Here is a 22130-nt window from a genome sequence, read left to right as displayed (position 1 = left end):
TAGCAAATACGTCCATACTACCTAATGAATTTTTGTGATATATGCCAAGGGCTCAAAATGCCAAACTGTCCTGTTAGAAAAAGAATTCCTACCCTTCTAGCTTCAAGATCTTGATACTCTTTTCCCACAATTTGCCCGGCCCCTCTTCATCGTAAGCCCAAGCGGCATAGCCTGCGCGGCCTGTACCTGGAGGCTTAGCTACCTGGGTATCCTCTAAATACAAGCCACCCTTGCCCTCAAGTTCAGGGGCAACAGCCGCGAGAACGGTTGTTGCAGCTCCCTGCTCAATATTCTTCCAAGCCTTGGCCAGTTCTGGATCAGCCGCCCAACCTTGCTTGACCTCCTCGGAAACATGGCGTTGCAGCTCAGTGGGGATGCTGCCAGGGTGGACAGCCCACGCATGCAGGCCATGGGCCCCGAATCGTTTCTCAATTTCCCGTGCCGTCCACAAGTTGGCCGTCTTGCTCTGGCCGTACGCCTTCCATGGCTCGTATTCACCCTCGAGATTGAGATCGTCGAAATGAACCGAACCAGCCTGATGGGCACAGGATGAAAGAATGATAGCCCGGGAGTTGAAATTGGGTGTCGATGAGCGAAGTAGGGTATCCTTGAGCAGGTAGAAGAGGAGGAAATGACCTAGATGATTGGTGCCGAACTGTGTCTCGAATCCATCCGCGGTGCGGCCTTCGGGACTCGCCATGACGCCAGCATTTTCGATGAGGATGTCCAACTGGGTGCTCTTGGACTTGAAGCTCTCTGCGCAGGTACGCACCGAGTCTAGAGAGCTCAAGTCAAGCCGCAGGAAATGAAGACGGGGACTGTCTACCAAGTCATGCAGTGCCCCCTTAGCCTTGTCGACGTCACGAGCAGTCGCATAGATAGTTGCACCTGTACGATGGATTGCACGTGCCGTCTCAACTCCTATTCCTGACGAGCAGCCAGTGATAAGGACAACCTTTCCGGTCAATTTCCCTTCCAAATCATAGTCAGTAATAATTTGAGAAGCAGTAGGGCGCGCATCGCCGGGGCCGTTAGGATTGTCGTGCGCGGCAAGGTACTTTGAAGTCATACTGTCGGTGGAGGAAAGATAAAGAGTTGGTACAAAGCCCGTAAAAAAACGTCGAGTGAATAGACAAAATACAGATGGATTTATTGCGAGCCCGGGTGATGTTGGACTTTGTATATAAGAAAGTTCGTTGGTGGGCTTTCTGCCACTGAGACGCATTTTCGAGGCAGAATTTAAGTTCTTATCCATCAGCAGGTTGCATCAACCCCTGGCAGTCATTGCGTGATGAATCCCGGTTCTCGGGATCCAGGTATGGCTGGCGTATTCGCGGTTTTCCGCGTCATTGAACCCGCAACTGTGCCTCCGGGCGTGCTCTGAGTGAGAACCATACCACCCCTCTACACACCGGAAATGTTGAGGGCGCACTGTTTTGCACAGTCTAAGAGCCGAGGACCCTCATTGTTATCATCCATTTGCATAAAGTGGGAACCATGATTTTAATTCGATGGAGCGAGCATGGTCTCAAGATGGCGTCACCACGCGAATGCAGCATGCTAGCCTATCTTGATGTGATGTTGGCATTGTTATTTGCTTTTGTCAAATCAATGTAAATCGTCAGAATGCTATCGTGTGTTCACCTCCTCCTTACATCTAATGATCATGCCAGTAAAGGCGTTTTTCTCCTCTACACTCTCGCCATTTGTTTGTCGCTTCCAATACCTCCGGGCAGCCTTGAAGTAACCAGCCCCATTTGTGCAGAAATGAAACGGACGCTTCCCAGCCGCTAGGATCACAAGGCTCCCCCCAGACGATCAGACTTGGCCTCGCCGTGCCCTCGTAGTTCATCTCGGCTATGTCAGCGCACAGTTCATCGTCGTCCATAAGATTCGCGGCGACTGCTTGTATGACATTGTCTCTGAACCTTGAGAATGGAAACACATCAAGCCAAGGATGGTGCATGACCTGGTGTTGCACAGAGGTAGGTTCCAGATTCTGGGGATAGGTGCGCGCATACTGTGAGGGCCCAAGCTGATTAAATGGCGATATGCTCTCCTCGAGGCACAATATTTCAGGCCTGAAACCCATTTGAACAGCGTTCTTAGCCATGGCGATGTTAATGTTCAATGTGATGAGGAATGGGAGTTGAGAGAGACGGGGCGTGTTCATTATGTGGTGCAAGTAGGCATCGTGCGCGAGTGCAAAAATCCTCTCTCTGATGTCAGAGCTCTCAAATATCTCACACGCATGGAGAAGAGCGTCCAAAACAACATCTGTCGAGGTCTGGGGCGCCATTTCGGTCGACGATGTTAATACACCTGAATCTGGCAACCCAGCTTGCATCACAATTCTGGATGCAGCTCGGTTCTGCTGGCCCTTAAGCCGAGCCTTTTGATCTTCCTCAAATCTTAGAAAGTAAGCCAGATGATGTAGGAGAGGAACTGACATTGTGATCTTTTGTTAAGTCGGTTTTGCCGCTTCCTCCGCTCGGCCGTACTCGTGACACCGGTCCAGTCTTCTGCAGGGGTTTGGGCCAGTAATTGCTGGGGCATGCGCTGGAGGACGATGCCGAGTGGAGTTTCCATAGCTGGAGCTTGTGTCGCCGTGTACAAGTTGGTTGACGTGACCGGGAGAGCGACTGTGTGCATATGCAAAGGGGTGAGATTGACTGGTTGGAGGCAGACATTCTTGTGTTGACATCACCACATGCCACGTGAGACCTTGGCCGATGAAGGTTAAGCTTTGGGAGCCATCGGATAGTGGATACATATCAGCAGGCTGCATTAGCGTCAGAATGAGGTGGAGCGGAGGACATGGATGGACCGGCCAAGTTATGCGAAGGAGATGAACCAATCATAGAGGGAGTTACGTCAAAGCCTCATCCAGGTCAAACGGTCTTGACTTGAAGTGCTTGCTATCAGCAGCTTGCATAACACTGCCACACGACGCGGAGGTATCTCGGCCCGATTATCAATCAGTGGGAGTTCCTTTATTAACACTTCATTAGTCTTAATAACCTTGAATGGAAACGCTCTTATGTCCGGACTGGGAGCCCTTGTTGTAAAGTTGCCGCTCATGCCTTGATGATCACGGAGCGACCCAGCTTCGGTTCAACTGTTCATGATCACGTTTCTTGGCATGACGACGACCTCATGTCTAAAAGTATTGAATGACGCGCGGCCTCGGGTCTATACATCATATCTCCTATTCGCAATAACATAGATGACCAGGACTCCAGCAGCTATTAAAGCACCTGCATGTCGCCCAAACAGCTGCACCTCACCAGGTTTATAATATCAGGTCTAACAACCTAGTCACCTCCTTGTGTTCAACCAATACAACGACCGACAACATAGAACCACCAAGATGTTCGGAGGCCGACCTGTCGCAGTTGGCGCCATGGCGCTCGTCAACGCCATGGCCGCCACGGCTCAGAACCTATCCTTTGGAGCCGACAACTTCTACCGCAGCCCAGATGTCCAAATCCAGCCCATCACGTTCCCTACCCAGTTCCACACCAGCATCTCGGCCAACCTCTTCTACCCACGCAACCTAAGCCGCAACGTCGAGACCGCCGCCATCGTCGTCGGACACCCCATGGGCGCCGTCAAGGAGCAGAGCGCCAACCTCTACGCCACCAAGCTCGCTGAACAGGGTTTCATCACTGTCTCCATTGACCTCCCCCATTGGGGCGGCAGCGACGGCGAACCTCGTAACGCCGTCTCGGTCGAATACTACGCAGAGGCATTCAGCGCCGCCGTCGACTACCTCGGCCTTCAGGACTTTGTCGACCGTGAGCGCATCGGTGGTGTTGGTATCTGCGGCAGCGGTTCTTTCATCATCAGCGCCGCAAAGATCGACTCCCGCTTCAAAGCCATCGCCACTGTTAGCATGTACGACATGGGCGCCGCCGCTCGCAATGGCATCCGAAAGTCACAGACCCTAGCCCAGCGCAAGCAGATGATTGTCGCCGCCGCAGCCCAGCGCTGGAACGAGTCCGAAGGCGCAGAGACCCAGTTGACTGGAGGCACTGCAGATAGGCGCGAGGACGCTACTAATGCTATTCAGCAAGAGTTCTACGACTTCTACCGCACCACTCGCGGTGAGGTTACACCCCCCGGTGCTCTGCCCAATACCACGACTCACCCAACACTCTCGAGCCAAGTCAAGTTCTTCAACTTCTACCCTTTCAACGACATCGAAACCATCTCGCCCCGCCCCCTGCTCTTTATCAGCGGTGACCAGGCTCACTCGCGCGAGTTTAGCGAAAATGCCTACGGGCGTGCGGCCGAGCCCAAGGAGCTGATCTGGGTCCCCGGTGCTGGCCATGTCGATCTGTACGATCGAGTGGAACTTATTCCCTTCGATAGACTTACCCGCTTCTTTGAGGAAAACTTGTGAGATAGCAGTGCAAGGTGCGCTTGGCAAGAGATGGCTGCTATCTTGTAGATAAGCCTTACCCGTTCCAGGCTGTTAGTTACTATAGAATATTCTTCTTTTCATCAATGGCGTCTCTCAGAGAGGCCATCACCACAATATCAAAGATACATTTATGACTCTATATCGGCATCAAAGCCCAACACCGTGACGTTGGTGAATTTCCATCCATCAATTAAACCCTCCAGCAAGCACTTCCGCTAACTTTGCAACCATTAGCTCAACAAGAGAGCCTTGAACCAGGAAGGCCAGTTCAACAACGCAGCCACATGAAGCAGCATTTAAATGCACCACTGGATTCTCCCACAGAATCTTCTAACTACATAAAAACACACAGGGCACTCCTCATGTGGCTCAGGATGGAGACTAACCCTAAGATTGGAACCAAGGACTTCTTATTAATAGCCCGCCGTTAAGACAGATCTGATCTCAAGCTTTAAGTCTAGCTAGGAGGCTGCCCGGGACTTTCCCCCATCCAAGGGTTGTTAAATTCAACCTCCTGATTAGCTACAGCGGAAGCGGAAGCACGACGGAAGCGGAAGCGGAGGGCGACGCGGAAACGGAAGCGGAAAGGGAGGCAAAAGTGACAATAAAGACCACGATTCAATTACCCCAGAGCTAAACTTAAGCTTACCGAGTAATCGGAAATAGCTGGCGCAGATATCTCGTGGAGAACGCGGGGTGGAAAGGCGCGGGGGGGGGGGTGCCATAACGTTGGGAACCGAGTTCAGGGATGCGTGATATGGCCGTAGCAATTCTTTACTTAAGGGGCAGTTGTGCTCTTTCTTGCCGAACTTACCCTACTAACACTTCTATCGTAAGCTATCATTTAGGCAAAGATCCTGGCTATCATGGCTACGTCAGAGAATGAGAAATCGGCCAGCCCTAGGCTCCAGCAGATGACCCCCGACACCGAACATAAAGAACACATTTCGGAAACCACACATGAAGCTACTGAGCTTGGGCGCGCCGCGACTGACGAGTGAGTATCCTCATGCAGGCTTCATTCCATGCTCGAGGTTCTAATACAGATGCAAGGCATGGCAATCCGTTGGTTTTCTTCGACCCCAAAGCTGAAGCCCGTCTTCGACGCAAGATAGATCTTTACATTGTACCAACCGTTGCCATCATCTATCTCTTCTGCTTCATCGACAGAGCCAACATTGGTAGGTACCTTGCTCTCCCATCAGTATTCGCTTTCTAAACATGATATCAGGCAATGCAAGGCTTGCGGGGTTTGAGGCCGACCTGAACCTTAGCGGCTATGACTACAACCAGATCCTTTCCATCTTTTACATCTCCTACATCGTTTTTGAGATCCCATCCAATATTGCGTGCAAGTGGATCGGCCCCGGCTGGTTTCTTCCCGCTCTCACCCTCGCCTTCGGTCTTATGACGGTGGCTTTCGCCTTTGTATCGTCACTCGAGTCTGCCTGCGGCGTCCGATTCCTGCTTGGCGTCTTCGAGGCTGGAATGCTACCCGGCATTGCTTATTACTTGTCACGTTGGTATAGGCGCAATGAACTAGCATTTCGACTATCCATGTATATCGTCATGTCGTCACTTGCTGGCGCGTTTGGTGGCCTCCTCGCTTCTGCTATTCTAACCTTGGATAGCTTCGGTAGCACGAAACGTTGGCGAATGATTTTTGCCATCGAGGGCATCATCACAATCGGCCTCGCCATCATCGCATTCTTTACCCTTACCGACCGGCCCGAGACTGCCCGCTGGTTAACCCAAGAAGAAAAGGAGCTAGCTATCGCCCGCGTCAAGTCCGAGCGCGTAGGCGCAACCGAAGTCCTCGATCGACTCAATACAAAGAAGATTATGGCTGGAATTATGAGTCCTGTCGCTCTTGCGTCTGCATTCGTCTTTCTCCTTGGCAACATCACGGTTCAGTGCCTGGCGTTCTTTGCCCCGACTATCGTCCGCACAATCTACCCAAACAAGGCCATTGTCACGGTCCAGCTCTACACAGTCCCGCCATACATCGTCGGCGGACTTTTCATCCTTGCCGTCAACTATCTGAGTTACAAGACTGGTCGTCGAAACATATTCCTGCTCGTCAGCGCCCTGCCCATAATAACAGGCTACATCATCTTTCTTGCAACCACAAACCCTCACGCGAGGTACGCAGCAACTTTCATCATCGTGACGGGCGCCTTCAACTCCGGTGCGCTCTGCAACGCGCAGGTCTCGGCAAATGTCGTCTCGGACACGGCACGTTCATCGGCAATTGGAACAAATGTCATGTTCGGTAACATTGGTGGTTTGATAGCCAGTTGGGCATTTCTTCCAACTGATGCCCCCAACTATCCCATAGGCAACGGGCTCAACTTGGCGACGTCTTCGATTATGCTATTTACGACCATACTTCTTCAGCTCTGGGCGACGTCAGACAACCGCAAGAGAGATCGTCAGGACGAAACTGCACAGCTTGATGGGCTGGACTCTACCCAGATTGCAAACCTCGACTGGAAGCACCCTGGATTTAGATGGAACTTGTAGTTGGCGATTGCTTGCTAGGGCCAGCTACCCACAGATATCTAGCTGTATTGTTCTTAGGAGAAATCAAAGACAGATTCTTGATTTCTAGCTTACACCCTAGTATATCTCTCAACTATTGCAATCTGTAGTCATTATATCTGAAATATCCTTCAAGAGAACCCCAGAGACTAAGGGAGTATTGGCTACGCCTGATAGCTAACCAAAACGACTATGCAAGTCCCCTGAAGAATGCAATCCAACCCATCAAGTGGCGCACAAACTCGGAGCCTAAACTTCTGGCTTCCTTCCCCAGATAAAGTAAAGCTGCTGGTACAAGTGGATTGTCGGATCCTTCAAGTCACGCTTGACTTTCGCAATAAAGACCTGGATCTCCTCCTCACTCCAACCGAGCACCCGACCAAAGAGCCCGGGAGTGTACGAGTCGATGACCTGGGCTTCCTGAACCGCCTGGAACTTGCCGATTTCCTTGAGTTTCGGATCCTTTGGCCAAGGACCCATGGGAACCTATGGTTATCAGCGCATCTCTTTTCACTGAGACTCAAGGACGCCTGACCTTGCGAATCTCCTGATGAACGTCGACGAATCCGACCTCTTCTAGCTTTGTCTTCCACTCCGGTGCACAGGTCAAGGGTTTGCCAAACTTGGCAGAGGCGTCGCAGATGGTATTTACCCACTTGTGAAAATCAGTAGCCTTATCCCCTGTGTCGTCGTCAGATTTGAGGGGCGGGTAGGCAGCTTGTAGCTCGATATATCCTCCGGGGCTTAGGTGCTTAAAGGCTTGTTGAAATAGCTTCTTGTCATTAGAAAGACACCCCTCGAGCTCGCGGCCATGAATGAAATCGAATGGATGGCGGTAGAGCCAATCTGCTTCGAAGTCGTCAACTTCAAAAGAGCAATTTGGAGGGGTCCTATGCTCGGCGTTAGTATCAGTTTGTCTCTAGGCTGGTTTCTCGGACCATTTGGGTTGAATGGGGCTCAGATCCGTGCCTCGAACATCTGCCGAGGGATATTCGCTAGAAATGTCAGATTTGAGAGAAGTCCTTTAATAGCCAGGCCAGTCCTACTCACTCTGCAAAGTCCATGGCCCAAATGCCTGTCCCAGTGCCAAGATCCAAAACCCGCTGAGGGCTATCGCCGATTGGTGCAAGATGGAGCTTTCCACCGATGAGAAGTCGATAAATGTGATGTGCTAGATCCATGCGATCTTGTTCTTCGCCATCATTAGGCTTACAATATCAGCAGTGGAAAGATCCTAGAGTTTGATGCCCTACCACCAGGTACGCCCCCTCGCGGAATGCATGGTAACGGCGTCCGTTCTGCAGGTTTGTTAACGTCAAGAGTCATAAAGGCTTTTGTGACTTGACTTGCTTCATATCTGGATTGCGTCAGTGAGACCGAAATGGTGGTAGAGGTAAAAAGCAAAGCATTGACTCACTTGTAGTTGAAAACGCTAGACTTCAATGATGATAGGTAGCTACTAGTGGCCTCACTGGAACCAATAAGCAATGTTTCTTCAAGCTGTCATCCTGTACTCACGAGTCACCGTAGCTCGAGTCTTCCTCGTGAGGATTATCCTTCAGTCAGCATCAGCAAATGCACACAGCTTAGCCACTAGTCGTTCTCACGTCGACTTCGAGAGGATGATCGGGAGCCTGAGTCTCAGCCTGTGTAGCACGAGGGTGTGCTTCCTCAACGGGTTCTTGGGACTGATGATCACCCATGGTCGCTGATGGAGATGAGAGCAGCGCAGCTTGGGCGGGTTGCCTGAGCTGTTTATCAATTGCGCGGCCGAACCCCTCACTCCATCATCCCATCACACCATGCGGTTCCCAAAAGAGATCCTCGCATTGGAAACCTTGCTCACTGACAAGGTATATATGACAGAACCAATCACATATGACCCGTGAGTTGAGCACGAGCCGTTGGCTGCACCCTTGTCAGTGCAATGCAACAGAAGATCAACCAGCCCACCTGATCCGTATTTGGCAGCTCGGAATTCTTCCACTTGTTGGTTGAGGTCCAGCCTGCAGACGGACACCTCGGAAACCTACATGTGCACCCGGGTAGCTTAGTTGAGTGGTAGATGCCCCACTACTTGGAGGCGAAAGTCGAACAACCTGATATCCTTGCTATTCCTCGAGCTGAGTTCATACTCAGCCTACGCTCGGGAGTCTACGTGAGTCCAACTGGCGGATCATGATGCTTCGCTGTCCCGTCGACAATGCGGATTTAACTCCAAGTAGAAGCCATCTGCTTAGACTTTAAAGCTTAAGCCATCTAGTCCTCGGTTACTTACTACCTTTGATAGGTAGCAACATTCCTTATAGTTGAAGCATGACGTGGTCCCCCCAAAAAGAGCTCCAAGCTGATGCAAAGTCTGAAGGGTTGAAAGTGGCCGCCAAGTGTCCCCTCAGTGTTGAGGGAATAGGCACAGGATATGACTACTTCGTCTATAGAGATGCATATTTAACTCTGGAGTCGACTACTAAAGAGTATAAGGGGACTCTAAAGGTCATTGATAATGGCGTGGCCTGGAACAGGACGACGTATTCCCACTAGCTAACCCGTCCAGGAGTGCGGGGCTCGATTTGCAGGCCACCAAGCCATTTGAACAAGACCGTCACACTGCCAAAGGCGGTGTTGGAAGGAAGGCCAGTCCCATCCTCAATCTCGAGGTGGGCAGTCTTCTTGAAATGACGTACTGGTCTTGGTTTTGAGCAATCCGGTATCGATCTATGCCCCGGTATCCCTTGTCAGAGCTCGCCGTGAGTCCAATTATGGAGGCGATCCCAGTCGTCACGGGTTGGCTTGACGGATACATGTGCTGAGCTTTGGGCAGTCATGATCTTGCGTTACATGTTAGCAACATCCCGCAAGTCGTCCCACGGCTTCAATTTTGTTTCCCGCCATTCTTCAAAGTCTTCGTAGTTGAGCCAGTAGGCAACGAAGGTGGTGGTGAGGTCTGGGGCTACTTGGTTGAGGGTGCTACTCTCGTCTCGCAAGAAGTCCACCCAGGCTGCTGACTAGGTGAGCAAGCGGTGCATCTTTGATACCATCTCTTCTTTATTTGAGTCTGTTCTTTCTTGTTGAATTCCCAATAAACAACAAGTAAACAAGCCATGTTTGCCGCTGAAGTATGCAAGCTGAGCCGCGCTCGTGGATTTGAAACCAGTAAAGTTAGAAGTTGTCACAAGCTCTTGTAATTACAAACAGAAGGTATGGGAAATGAGTAAATCCAATGATAGGTATCTTAGGGTACTTCTACGGCAGATATGTCATCACTCTACATCTTTTAGAGGGGACCCAAGCTTGCTGGGCTTTCTTGGGCTTGCCCATTCTTCAGCACCGCTTTTTGCCATGTCTACCACTCTGTAGATTACCTCGTATCAAAACCCAGCCAACGTAGTCCTGGTGGATTTTATGGTGCACACCGGAGCGTTCGATGTTTCGGACGGCCACTGGCTTGCGTTCCGCCTCGCAAGACTGTAGCAGGCCGCTCCCGCCCCAGCACTTGATCACGGCCGCCAGCTTCCATCCTAGATCAAAGCTATCACCCACAGCTGTGTTCATGCCGTATCCTCGAGTCGGGATATTCTGGTGTGCGGCGTCACCCACGAGAAAGACACGTAGGCTATCCAAGGCGAAGCGCTGCGCGATGGCAATACTTGGGCGCCAAGCGCTGCACACGAGGACCTTGTCAATCGTGACGGGGGACGGGCCTTGCCAGCCACCCAGCACCTTGTAGACAGACTCCTTGGGGTCTAGTGACTTCCAGTCTGTGTCGAGAGAAATAGGCAAGTGGGAGGTCCAGGTGTCAGCTTCGTCTTGAGATATGAGAACACCTCCGCTGGCGAAGAAGATGTGCCAGAACTGGCCTTGCTTTTGAAGCTTGGTGAGGTCGCAGGACTTGAGGTGAATGAGAAACATAGCCATCAGTCTCGATAAAGGTTTCAAGTTTCCAGCCAAAGCACGAGTCGATGAGCGGCTCAGCCTGGATCTTGGTCTTGAGCCAAGCTTCAAAGACGGCCTGGCTGCAATGCTGATACGGTGTTCGGGGCATGGGCCCGTCATTTCGTGAGGCGATCTGCTTTCTCCATTCGTTTGGTGAAGAAAGATCGTGGTGGTCACGTCTCAGTAATAGGTTAAGAAGGGTCTTGAAGGTAACTGAAGTCTGTTGATAGCTGCAGTAGCTAAGAGTCTATCTAAGGTGTAACGAGTGTTGTATATAAGGGGCCTCGCACTTGGAGAAGTGAGGTCTCTTGTGGTTAGTGGGTTGTAAAAGGAAAATATGGGGAATGAAATGACACGTGACAGGGGGCAGTTCAGGCCATAACATATAGAGTATTATAGCTCTCTATATCTACTCAATTTTGATTGCAACTTTGCTGAAATGCTTCTGATCCCACTGGTATTTATATGCCCTGTAATGAATTAGCTTACAACAGGAGTTATTTCGAAATGGAATAGTCTTACTCTTTGAGGTCCTCGAGCTCGAAGACTTGTTGATCAAGAACGGGCTTGATGTTAAAGGCCTCAATGGTCCGAATCTATCCATGTTAATAAAACGTCCATAAATTGCAAGTATGAAGTTGGGAGAAGACGTCCAAGGCAGGCAATCCTTTTCCAAAGTACATACCATTGCTTCAAATTGCTCTCGGCTTCCAACAACGATTCCCCTCACAACAGCCAGGCTGGATAAAAGCTGGGGGAAATCCGGTCCCTTCTCTCCCTCTCCGCCTATCCAACCAATGATAGTGACAACTCCACCCATGGCAACGGCTTTCAGACTCTGTGTCACAGTTGTCGCGCCTCCAACCTCGATGACATGTTGGACACCTCCCGTGATGTTCTTCGCCTCGTCACCCCAATTCGGATTCTCCTTGTAATTGATGACATGGTCTGCTCCGAGTTTCTTCAACGTCTCAGCCTTCGCTGCAGAGGAAGTCGTCGCGATGACTCGAGCGCCTGCCGCCTTCGCAAACTGCAGGCCAGAGATACTCACACCGCCCGTACCCTGCGTTAGGACCCAGTCACCGGGGAGGACTGGTTTGAGCCCGTAGAGAGCATTCCACGCCGTCAGGGCGCTGCAAGAGAGTGTTCCAGCCTCCAGATAGCTGAGGTTCTTCGGCATATCTACCAGCCCATTCTCGTTGAAAATGCCATACTGTCGTAGAGTGCCATCAATGGCACCACCTAGCCCTGTCCCTAAGGCTTTTTGGGTCAATGGCCCACCGTAATGAGCCTGGTTGAACAGTGTCAAAACCTTAGAGCCTTGTTCAAAGCGGGTGACCTTAGAGCCAATTGCTACAACTTCTCCAGCTCCGTCAGAGCCTGGGACGACATTCGGTGCCACTGGGAAAGGATATTGGCCCTACCAGGTTTATTAGATGACAGTGGAGGATGTACAAAAAAGGCATCGTTACCAGAGCAATGATGATGTCGCGGTAGTTTAGGGATGCCGCATGGAATTTGACCAACACCTCGTTGTCGGAGAGCTCAGGAAGAACGCGCTCCTTGTGAAACTTGAGACAGTCAAAGCTGCCATTGCCCTCAACCGTCCAGGCTTTGGTGGTTCTTGGTGAAGACATGATAGTTGATGCAAATTGGTGTTGAATTTGGAACCTTTATAAAAACAAAGTAAAGAGGCTCGACTCAGTTAATGCTGAATGTGTCAGTTGGTGCTCGAAGGGACAGTTGATACTTGGTGGGACAACTTCAGCCTTTATATATTATAATCGGCCTTAATTGTGCGATATAGGGGAAAGGAGAGAGGCGCCGGGCATGGAGTGAGGATTTGTCACACCGGCTTCATTCTGCAGTCAATCAATTCGTTGCAAAATTACCCCTACAAGCAAGGGCGGTAAAGCAAAGCTCTGAACTTGGGCTGAGAGATTTGCCTCATACAGGCATTTCACTTTCCCTCGCGCCTCGGGTTCTCAGGCCGGTGTATCTGAGTCATGCACTCTGCAACATGGTGTTCAGCGTTAACAGTCAAGGCGAGCCAGACAAGTCCGGTGCTTACGAAGCGTGACTTCAAAACCAGCCAAAAGTAGTATAAAGCCTGTAGATCACTGACCGTATTAATACGGCCAGCTACGTAGGGCGGCGCCCATGGCTTGGGCTTTCGCCGGTGGGGTTTGCGGGGGCCTCGGCCCCGGCGTTTATGGATAAGGTTACTTTGAGCACCGGGAGAATCGGTACTTAGAAAACGAACTGACCGCATACGAGAATTGGCGCCAACACAACGCGGCTGTGGCATGTTCCCATGCATTCACTTTCAATTAGACCATCTGATACGCTGAGCCGCTGCGAGTCACCGCCTGAGGTGATATCGTTACCAACCCGAAAATGAACTCACTCGGCCACTTCAGAGCATCCTCCCACTCATCTCCGAGAACCCATTTAATATGTGCCACCAAACCGCTCGGCCAGTTTCTCAGGCACCAGTGCTGTTTATAAAAGCTCATTAAGACAGGATAGTGAGCCAGAATGACGAGCGCCACGGCATGCCGCGCCGAGCACAAGTCGAGAAAGGCCTGGTATACCTCGAGTCCCCAGCCCCAAATCACCTTAGTCGGTTCGGGGTCTCCGGAGTTATCTGATAGCGTTGCAATGCAACGAAACAGTAGTTCGACGGCATGAAGGCATGCCGCCCTCTCTGTCCCCTCACATCGACGCTCTATGCATCCGCGAAGAGACGCAAACTGCGGAAATCTTGTTTCGAGATCCTGCGGAGTTCCTTGGTGATTGGCACTGAATTTATTCAGAAGCCACGATTCTGAGATAACCCGAGGCGGAAAATTCTGCCGTACGAACACCTTGGTGGACCTGCTAAACTGGAGGGCCTGCAAAAGCTCCTTGACAGGGTCGAACTGTGCCTGCAGAGAGCGGACTTGAGAGGGGCGTAAGAGAGGTTCCGCAACCGCATACATTGAGGTAAAAGCGGAGAACCCCAGCAGGGCTCGATGATGCGTCTGGTCAAGGAACTGGAGGTGCGACCTGGCTCGGGTGATTGCGGCCTGCTGGTGCGCAACGGCTCTAGCGTACCACTTAGGCCGGGATTGGTCTTCACTGTAGAGCTGAAGGGCCGTAAGGCCGAGGATACTATTCAGTAAGTAATGGTGAGAGAAGCCCAAGCGAACAAGGTCGTATTGCAGGTGCCTCGAGGTTTCCGACATGTCGCCTGTGATGGAATGCCGGTGCCAGTGCTCCAGCAGCTCAAGATCAGCTAGACTATCCTCGTTAAGTGGCGTGGTAGTCAGGCTAGGGGTCGAAAAGCTGCACAAGATATTTGCCCGCTCGCAATGAAGGCATTGCGGATGGACCTCGTTGCACTAGAGGGTTTAGCTGCGGGCTCCAACATGACGAGTAGCTGTCACAGGGAGGGGGTTCGCCGTACCTTAGCGTGCCGCTCCTTGCATTGTACACAGCCTTCCCGAGACTTTCTGTGCGCTTTACGCCTTCTGATCATATTTGTCATGAGTGGTCGTCACAGAGAATATGGATGTTGAGGCCGCATTTGTCCGGTGTCAAATCCAGGTTCGAGGCGCCGTAGAGATACGATGATGGAGTGCGGGGGTCCGGTTGCATGATTAGTTTCATGCGCCGTATAGATACGGTGATAGAGTGCGGAGGTCCGGTTCATATATGATTAGTTTCAAGCTAGCAAATGGGCTAGACTCACTAGCCGCTTTCTAAAGCGGGCGCAAGACTAGTCCCACCTTAAACGCTTACCAAGCGGAGGGGCCCGATCGTTGCGGCTTCCGCCAGCTTGCATGACCCAATCGCCTACAGGGGAATTTTCCTATTCCGGAGGTCCCTGACAATTATAGGCTGATTTAGGTGGGAGATACCGTACCTTTCATTCTTGTATTTTAATTGGGCAGACATCCCTGGAGTGACCTGGCGGGAGCCTTTTGACAATGGGGGTGATGGTATGATTAGTGAACAAAGAATGAGTGGGGTACACGCGCTTTAACCGCGAGGGTCATAATTAACATACTTTACATAAACTCCGCCTCATGGGCTAGGCTGAAAGAGGAGAAAATGTCATCAAGCGAGGCTTGAATAAAACTGCAACATTAACAGCTCTAAACCTCTTCCCTGATTCAGGGGGAGATTAGGCCAAAAAGGGGGGGAAAGTTATTGTAGTGAGTTATCTCCTAAGTGCGTGTTGCCCTCCAAAAAGGTAATTGGGTGCCGGAGCTCTCCCGACCGGTCATTGAAGGCATGTCACCACCCTTGGAGCTATTGTACAGGTTGTCAAATGTGGCCGCCTTCCGGGTGGTCACATGACTTCCTTCTCCCGGCACTTAGCCCGATCAGGAACTCCCGTATCGGCGCCTCCCCTTTTCGGGGGCTCGCCGAGAACACACAGACAAGAACAACAATACACACGACACAACATTTGACAATTATGGCCCAATCTTTTGCCCCGTGGCGCAGCGGTTAAGGTGCCCGCAGCTGTGACGATTCGTCACAAATCGGTCTTGTCCTTGAAGTGTTGTTTAAAGGGCGGCGTTAATTTTTGGATTTACTCCTATCGCCGGAAAGGGTCTCTGAAGTGTACGTTGATTTATAAGTCATGGTCTTCCCAAGTAATGCTCCCCTGCACTGAACAGACGGCGCCGTGTACAACTTAAGTGTGAGTTGACTACATAAGTGAACCACTTTCTTCTCCAGCTTCCACTCGAATTCAAAATCCAAACTCATTGATATCACATCAGTCCTCCTCATAATACTTAAGCAAGTCTTATTCCTCATCACCATCTCTCAGAATCCCTCGCCAACGCAATGATGTCGCGCTACGCTGAAGCCCACGTTAAGCCAAACGGCCCTGGTGACGCGCGCCCGACGGCCCTGCAAATCATCAAGGACGAGGGCGTTGAAGGCAAGCTCAAGGGCAAGGTCATTGTCATCACCGGTACGTCTTCCGGCATCGGCATCGAAACCACTCGCGCCCTGGCCACCACCGGCGCCACCCTCTTTCTCACCGCCCAAAACGTCAGCAAGGCCCAATCCGCCCTCACTGGTATCTTTAAACCTTCTTGTATGGAGATTATCGAAATGGACCAGGCAAACCTTTCTTCCGTCCGCGCCGCCGCTACCGCCATTCTCGCCAAGACCTCCAATATTCACCTCCTCATAAATAATACCGGCATCATAGCCATCCCCGACCTACGCCTAACCGCCAATAGCCACGAGCTCCAGTTCGATACGAACCACCTCTCGCATTTCCTCTTCTACAAGCTCTTAGAGCCCGCTCTCCTCGCTGCCGCCTCCCTCGACCTCCCGTCCCGCATCGTCAATCTCACTTCCTCGGCCCACATCATCCAAGGGATCAATAACTCCAACAATTACGACTTCTAAAAAGGCAGCTATAATCCCATTGTGGCCTATGGCCAATCCAAGACGGCCAACATTTACATAGCTAACGAGATCGAGCGCCGCTATGGCTCGCGCCACCTACACTCCACGAGCGTCCATCCCGGCATTATCTAGACCGGGTTCACCCAGTATATGCCCCCGGATGCCTTTAAGGGGAAAGAGTTCTGGTACCCCACCATAAAGAGTGTTAAGTAGGGCGCCGCAACATCGGTATGGGCGGCGGTCGGCAAGGCATGGGAACATAAGGGCGGCAAGTACCTCGCCAACTACGCCATTGCAGAGCCGCATGCTAAAGGGGATTACAAGTTTACTTCGTCTAGGTATGCCCCGCACGCCTATAACGTGGAGAAGGCAAAGAGGCTGTGGAGCGACTCGCTCAAGCTTGTAGGGTTGCCGGACGAGGAGTAGGGAACCAAGAGGGGCTATGGGAGAAGATCGTCATGGTGTACGTGCGGTATCACAAGAGCCAGGAACAGGTTGGTGCCGAGACGGAGAACATCCGCTTCTTGCCTTTAGCCGCTGAATAGCCCCACGTAACTAGGTATCGTGTCTCTGAATCAACGGGACGTTTCTGCCGATAAAGGAGACCCGGAGGAAACGACGAGGTGGAGGTCCTGGAGGGCCTCGGTTCTCTTGAAGCCGGACTGTTTCAGGGCGTTCAGAAGCTCCGGACTGGTTCCCCAGTGAGTCACCCTGTTTTCCATCCACCAGCACTGTGAGTCCGAGTTGGCAGCAAGGTGCCAACTCACCCTTGCTCCTCCAAAAGACGGATCTGAAATGCCGCGTTTGGATACAGCGGGCTTCCATCGTAAAGACCTATGCGGGAGCCAGCGCTTAGAGAACCTATCAAATAGTTCCACATCATCCAGCCTGTCTGGAAAGGGAGTTAGCTTCCTTGGTGTCGGTTACCTTTGAAACTGAAGAGTCTGCTCACCTTCGTATATTGGTAATACGTCGACTCGCTGTTCATGTCGTTGGTGAGAGTGAGCTCTTTCCTTTGTTGAAGGAGAGCTCCGCCCCCCGAGTGACAGATGCCTAAAATTCTCTTGGTCAGCTGAAAATGCAGATGGCCTGAGGGAAAGGCGTCTCATCCCACGAACATTTCGGGACTCCCGTGGTACCAGACCTACGAAATAGTCAGAAAACGCACACCTGGCATGGTCTCGTTATCCTTCCCCCCCCTTTCTTGTCGAGACAACTCACGAATGCAAGATGTAAATGGGGTGATCAAATGGCACCGGCTCGTACCGCAGCGGAGACGGCTGCACGTCAAGAAACTGGCTTAGTGTGATGCTGTCGACCATGCTGTCAGTCTCGCTCAACACGGGGTCTTCAACGGTTAGAGAAAGGCTCACCAGCCAGGATCTGAAAGAAGCGAGCCTGTAATGACGAAAACCTTTCCCAGCCCAGGGACACGCTTTCGCAAGTGCGTGAGGGCCGTGGTAAGCTTCTCATGCAGAATACGCCGCTTCCCGACGTAAAAGACTTCTGTGTCTACGAAAATGATTTTTGGTTGAATCTCGGCGTATCTGCTGCCAATGCCTGCAGCCCCCATATCGGGCGCCATGGAGGAGAAATTGGCCCCAACCGCGCCCGTGGCGAGAAGGATGACCACGGCTTCGATAGAGTTGGACAGGACGCCTGCATAACGCTCCAGTCTCTGGTCAGTGTGTGGGCCTTGCTGGACGCAGTCTCATAGCACGCCTGGGAGTTACTCACCAGCAACGCGGTCGCCTCTTCCTACGCCGGCTGCCCTCAAGGCGGCGGTGTATAGGGCCACCTGGGTATGCAGCTGTCGCCCCACAGCCTAAATGTTCTCTGTGAAGTTGATTCGTGCCCCGGGGAACCACTCAGGTCGAGGCCACACATTGTTTATGCCGTTGGCCACCTTGTCCGGGGGGTGGCTGTAAACAACACCACAGAAAACCCAAACTGCTTTTGCAAAATCCTCGAGGTTCTTCACAGACCATTTGTGAACGTCTTGGCAGGACTGCAGGCTGACCCTATAAGCTCTGTTGACGTATCGTCGAAAAGCGTCAAGCCTCGTGACGTCAGGGAACGGGTGCCTCCACGCGCCAGCAGCTGCGTCTTGCGCTCGAGGGGAGCTTGTTTCGGGCGTTGTTGTCATCTCGAGAGAATTTTAAGAAATCGATTATTGTTGAATCTTTGCTTGCTGGCTAGCAGTGCCGACGAGGCTACGTGGTGATGAGTACTCCGGATAAGAGGCTTCAATGCAAAGACGGCGGAAAATATATCGAGCGTCAATAACTATCAAGGATTACACCAAGCCGTCTATAAACGGACATGTCTCTGAGCGGGAGATGGCTTACCGAGCTATCGTCGCAATGGTTAGCCTGAAGTTTTCCAGGCACGGTGATGGCGACAGCGCCGCGGTTGACCGTGCCCGCCAGGCCAGCTTTGCGACCAATGAGGACCAGCGACTGCCAAGTCAAGTCAAGCAGAGCATTGTGTGGCTGTTCAAAGGACGGCATTGAGAGCCGGAAAGATACACAGTCGAGGTATCCGTAAAGGTCAGTCAATCGATTTCAATGTTGCTCTGGCAACCTTGATTGTGTAGTTGAAGACCGGGTCAATATCAACCGATCTTGCGTGCGTCAGGGGCCCGATGTGTTCTTTGTTATAGTTGAAGCCCGGCTTTTGATGGAATAACTGAGCTAGAAGACCGCGCCAGCGGCCCAGAATTCTCTGATGTATTTATGTGATGTAGGTACGCAAGGGCACGAGTTTGTGCCCCCGGGCGTGGTTTCAATGTACGGCAACAATTCAAGATATTTTAAAACTACTCTTCTTATTGCAAAGCGCTCGAGTGAGGTACCCTCTATACGCTCTCATCCTGGCCCATCTCACTCTTGCAAGTAAAGCTGTCTTTGGGTTGCCTACTCAAGAATCAAAGCGCATGCGGTTGGATATTTTACCCAATCCGTCCACCTCGACTTCGACATGTCTCCATCCTTGAGAAACGAGTTTCGGAAAAATCCAACGCCAGAAGGCGTGCCAGTCATGATGACGGTTCCCCGGCGAAGGGTCGTTCCCCTAGCAAGGTGCGCGATGAGCTGGCGCACCGACCAGGTCATGTCGCCCGTCGACGTCTCCTGGACAACCTCCCCATTGACTCTGGTCTTGTACTGTAGGCTCTGCGGGTCAGGCACCACGCTCGGAGACCAGATGGCAGGGCCAATGGGCGCAAATCCGTCAAAAGACTTGGCATAGCAGTATTGTCCTCTAGAGGCAGTCGGAAGCTGGAAGTTCCTCACCGAGACATCATTCCCAGCGGCGTAGCCCAAGACACAGTCGAGCGCGTCCTTCTCCGAGATATTCTTCACGTCGCGGCGGATTATAACACAGAACTCCCCCTCATAGTCCAGCTGAGCTTGGGCGTCGGGGTGCACATGAACAGGGTCATAGGGTTCGGCCAGAGCGTCGCTCGGCTTGGTGAAGATGACGGGGTAGGTTGGAACTGTCAATTATTGCATTGTGATTCGCTGATTAGAAATCTTGATGCGTATGAGCGTTTTGCCCATTTCTATTACTCACGTTTGCCTCGGCTGCGTGCTGCTGGTAATTCAACCCAACGCAGATGATTTGTGGTGTGCTCTCGAGCGGACAGAGTAGCTATCATGAAGCGGTTAGCAATGTGCACTCGATCTCGACCATCAATCACCCCGGCCAGCGGGCTCGGACCTTGGAAATGATCTTCGTCTGTCCGGTCTGAGTGAAGCCGCTCCAAGGTTTGCCCGCCAACAGCGACACTATGTGACCCTGGCTGTCATCGGACTTGACGAGGTCACCGTATTGGAGCTGACCGTTCTCCTCGAAGCGAACAAGGTGATTGAAGCTCATGATGATGAGGGAAATAAGTGTAGAAAGGACTGCGTTGGATTAGCCTCAAAGTCAAAGACAAGTTGTGACCGAGCAGGGGCAAGGGCGTCCCTAATAGTCTACAGACGCCAACTGCCGGCCGCGCCCCGCACTTCGGCATTTGAAAGTCAGTGCAAGCGGCAATGCCGGGGGACGGCCGGATGCTGCAGAGATGGCCGGAGTCTCCGAGATGAATTTGTTGAACAGTCGATGAGAAAAGGGATGTTTGATGCGAGATAAGGAATGACACTCTCAGCATCATCGATTGCCTAGGTACTTGAGTTGATTGTCATTTCTTCCAGGCAACTCAACGTCTCTGCTCAACATGTCCTATTACGACGTAATACCTACAAACTGGCCCGTGCACGCATGATGTCCCGGCAAACGTCACAGCCTTACTTGAGGGGGCCTATAGTCCGGCCTATTCCCGTGACTCGGTCTTCCGCAACTCCGTTGTGCTCGGAAGACCAAGCACGGGGGGGACGTTGACTAAGGAAAACACTAATTGATTAGGGCAATAAGAAAGATACTTCTTATTACATAGGTGCCCCATATTATTATAAGTCACTTCTTTATTGAGATAATCTCAAGTTCTGTAAGTGAGGGTGTGAAGAAGATGTCACTACCCCGCCTGACCGTCGCGTTGAGATCATAAATATGAAGATACCCCAACCATTAATTGCAGCAATATATGCTTTTGAATATAATGAAGTGACTTTTATTCCCACTATAATTAGCGGCGAAGATAAGTACCTTTTTCCTTAATTAAGAGCCCTTTTCCTTAATCAACGTACCCCCCGTGCTTGGTCTTCCGAGCACAACGGAGTTGCGGAAGACCGAGTCACGGGAATAGGCCGGACTATAGGCCCCCTCAAGTATCAAGAAGCAAATTAACAGTGTCCAAAAGTGGGTTGCTAAGGTCGATCTCATCGATGGAGAGGGTGTGATCCTGACTCTACCACTTATCCCTGACGACAGTCCACAGATTAGAAGTGGAGGGTTTCGATGCACCTTTACGTCGACTGCCGATTTGTGGGAGCGAAGTCGAGGAGGATACGAGGGCATTTCTCGATTATTTACGACGTGAACCTGGGCTCTAAGCCTGGTCCGCAGCCTGCTACTACTTCCGAGCTGGGTTTGCCAAGGGTCTCCGCAGCGAATATTTTGAGGTTGTAAGAGACCCAGACATTGCAGGCTTGAGGGCTGAGCAACACCGAACAGAAATCGACGTTCTGCGGGCCACGCAAGTATTCCAAGCGAAAGCGAAGGATATCCGGAAGAAAGACGTAGAGGCCATCGAAGAGCAGGGCGATTTAGGTGCGCCTAATTCATGCCTTCGCCGACTAAGAGCGACAACCCACCCCAAGGACTTTAGCGACAAAAAGCAGTTCCTGAGGAATCTTATTTCGCTACAGTGTACTCTTAAGCCGGATGGCCCTAATGCCGAGGACGATGCCAAACTGCAGCATGTCCATGCAGCTGTCAAGCAGCTTATTCGCAAAGCGGCTGCAGCTACCAGGTCGGGCGTCGTCTCGTGGAATATGCACTTTGAAGGCTAATCGGAAAGAGTTACACAAAGAGCGCAGCACACCGTTTCATTTTAGGTTCAGGCAACAGACCCAGGTCTGGTGTCAGCTTCATTGTGGTGGCTGTGCAAAGGGTGGTGAGTGGTCATGCCATCGTTTACTCTGGAGCGGGCGGGGTAATTAATGCCTGACGAAGTTTGGCAACATCCATCAGTTGAAGCTTCCTAACCACTGACCCTCTTCCAGCAACATCCGAGCAAATGGCTCATCCGTCTTGATCCTATTCCCAACCCAGGTCGTATTCGTGGAGTTATACAGTCAGATCAGTCCCTCGGCCATTAAGAGACCAAGGGTGATGGAGGTAATGACGAGGTTGATGCTCTGGCGTC

General features: G+C 51.6%; 8 protein-coding genes and 2 pseudogenes across 10 annotated transcripts, besides 2 other annotated features; 4 read left to right on the top strand and 6 right to left on the bottom strand.

Moving 5' to 3' along the window:
* Nucleotides 1–88: 88 nt before the first annotated feature.
* NCS54_00893700 (Hypothetical protein) lies at nt 89–1069 on the bottom strand (the record flags this gene model as incomplete). Its single annotated transcript, XM_053154299.1, has 1 exon — nt 89–1069. One exon carries the CDS (start codon nt 1067–1069, stop codon nt 89–91), a length of 981 nt encoding a protein of 326 aa, XP_053010274.1.
* A 588-nt stretch (nt 1070–1657) lies between these two features.
* On the bottom strand, nt 1658–2627 carry NCS54_00893600 (Hypothetical protein; the record flags this gene model as incomplete). Its single annotated transcript, XM_053154298.1, has 2 exons — nt 2451–2627; nt 1658–2400 (listed from the first exon to the last, which is right to left on the bottom strand). Exons 1-2 carry the CDS (start codon nt 2587–2589, stop codon nt 1658–1660), a joined length of 882 nt encoding a protein of 293 aa, XP_053010273.1. The 5' UTR covers nt 2590–2627.
* Nucleotides 2628–3370: 743 nt separating this feature from the next.
* Nucleotides 3371–4405, top strand: NCS54_00893500 (AB hydrolase-1 domain-containing protein; the record flags this gene model as incomplete). The annotated part of the gene is made up of 1 exon (XM_053154297.1): nt 3371–4405. One exon carries the CDS (start codon nt 3371–3373, stop codon nt 4403–4405), a length of 1035 nt encoding a protein of 344 aa, XP_053010272.1.
* Nucleotides 4406–5292: 887 nt separating this feature from the next.
* NCS54_00893400 (Putative transporter) lies at nt 5293–6949 on the top strand (the record flags this gene model as incomplete). Its single annotated transcript, XM_053154296.1, has 3 exons — nt 5293–5423; nt 5480–5607; nt 5658–6949. The coding sequence occupies 3 exons, from the start codon at nt 5293–5295 to the stop codon at nt 6947–6949; spliced, it is 1551 nt and encodes a 516-aa protein (XP_053010271.1).
* Nucleotides 6950–7216: 267 nt separating this feature from the next.
* On the bottom strand, nt 7217–8670 carry NCS54_00893300 (Hypothetical protein; the record flags this gene model as incomplete). The annotated part of the gene is made up of 8 exons (XM_053154295.1): nt 7217–7453; nt 7503–7857; nt 7906–7962; nt 8018–8175; nt 8231–8324; nt 8385–8438; nt 8486–8523; nt 8575–8670. 8 exons carry the CDS (start codon nt 8668–8670, stop codon nt 7217–7219), a joined length of 1089 nt encoding a protein of 362 aa, XP_053010270.1.
* A 2639-nt stretch (nt 8671–11309) lies between these two features.
* On the bottom strand, nt 11310–12570 carry NCS54_00893200 (annotated as a pseudogene). Its single transcript has 4 exons — nt 12373–12570; nt 11586–12320; nt 11423–11496; nt 11310–11370 (listed from the first exon to the last, which is right to left on the bottom strand).
* Nucleotides 11310–12570: a sequence feature.
* A 1045-nt stretch (nt 12571–13615) lies between these two features.
* On the bottom strand, nt 13616–14429 carry NCS54_00893100 (Zn(2)-C6 fungal-type domain-containing protein; the record flags this gene model as incomplete). Its single annotated transcript, XM_053154294.1, has 3 exons — nt 13616–13702; nt 13762–14283; nt 14349–14429. 3 exons carry the CDS (start codon nt 14427–14429, stop codon nt 13616–13618), a joined length of 690 nt encoding a protein of 229 aa, XP_053010269.1.
* A 1316-nt stretch (nt 14430–15745) lies between these two features.
* NCS54_00893000 (Hypothetical protein) lies at nt 15746–16318 on the top strand (the record flags this gene model as incomplete). Its single annotated transcript, XM_053154293.1, has 1 exon — nt 15746–16318. The coding sequence occupies one exon, from the start codon at nt 15746–15748 to the stop codon at nt 16316–16318; it is 573 nt and encodes a 190-aa protein (XP_053010268.1).
* A 2915-nt stretch (nt 16319–19233) lies between these two features.
* NCS54_00892900 lies at nt 19234–20224 on the bottom strand (annotated as a pseudogene). Its single transcript has 3 exons — nt 20039–20224; nt 19888–19969; nt 19234–19814 (listed from the first exon to the last, which is right to left on the bottom strand).
* Nucleotides 19234–20224: a sequence feature.
* A 316-nt stretch (nt 20225–20540) lies between these two features.
* NCS54_00892800 (Hypothetical protein) lies at nt 20541–21774 on the top strand (the record flags this gene model as incomplete). The annotated part of the gene is made up of 3 exons (XM_053154292.1): nt 20541–20555; nt 21123–21276; nt 21329–21774. 3 exons carry the CDS (start codon nt 20541–20543, stop codon nt 21772–21774), a joined length of 615 nt encoding a protein of 204 aa, XP_053010267.1.
* Between the last annotated feature and the right edge of the window lie 356 nt (nt 21775–22130).

Source organism: Fusarium falciforme, chromosome 7 (assembly GCF_026873545.1).
Source record: "Fusarium falciforme chromosome 7, complete sequence".
NCBI classification, from domain to species: domain Eukaryota; kingdom Fungi; phylum Ascomycota; class Sordariomycetes; order Hypocreales; family Nectriaceae; genus Fusarium; species Fusarium falciforme.
The sequence above is the reverse complement of the archived record's forward strand: the minus strand, read 5'-3'. Positions and strand labels throughout refer to the sequence as shown.